The following is a 482-nucleotide window of genomic DNA, read 5'->3' as shown; positions in this document are numbered from 1 at the left end:
GCTGAAAGCAGGTTTCTGGGGTTTTGTTTAGCTTCTATATTTGTTACAATGTTTCAAACTGTAAGCTCAGAGGCCGGCAAGGCAGGCGGGGAATGTTGGTTTCCTCCGTCACTGAAGCAAGCAAGCCTCATATTAGTTTCAAGCTGCCTGGCTGTCGGTCACCATCTTGGCTGGCAGTTAATTTGCATATCTCCCTGATTAGCCAATGGGAAGGGTAGCAGTTGTATGCCAATTACCATGTTTCTCTTTTATTAGATTAGATAGGTACATGCTGATTATAAAAAACTGCGTTAGTCCCACCTGAAAAACAGAACAAAGAACCAACTAACCTTTAACGTCTTATTGTGACGCTGAAGTTCCCTGCAGAGAGACTCTAGTTTGCTTCTTGCCAAGATAGCCTTACTGTGCTCACTCTGCAAGTGAACTTTCTCTTTCACAATCTGGGCTTGCTTCTTCTGCAGAATCTTCATTTGCCTCTGAAC

General features: G+C 43.6%; 1 protein-coding gene across 8 annotated transcripts in view; it reads right to left on the bottom strand.

The window, feature by feature from the left end:
* TXLNG (taxilin gamma) overlaps nucleotides 1-482 on the bottom strand; it is a 56060-nt gene that overhangs the window by 26728 nt on the left and 28850 nt on the right. For all 8 annotated transcript variants that reach the window (XM_015567619.1, XM_006769427.2, XM_015567623.1 and 5 more), the window contains one exon: nucleotides 330-482. This exon is cut by the window's right edge and continues 48 nt beyond it. In XM_015567619.1, coding sequence (XP_015423105.1) covers nucleotides 330-482 — 153 coding nt within the window. The remainder of the gene's footprint in view (nucleotides 1-329) is intronic.

The sequence above is a fragment of the Myotis davidii genome, unplaced genomic scaffold, assembly GCF_000327345.1.
Source record: "Myotis davidii unplaced genomic scaffold, ASM32734v1 scaffold604, whole genome shotgun sequence".
In the NCBI taxonomy this organism is placed as follows: Eukaryota; Metazoa; Chordata; class Mammalia; order Chiroptera; family Vespertilionidae; genus Myotis; species Myotis davidii.
This window is presented reverse-complemented; position numbering and strand designations above follow the sequence as displayed.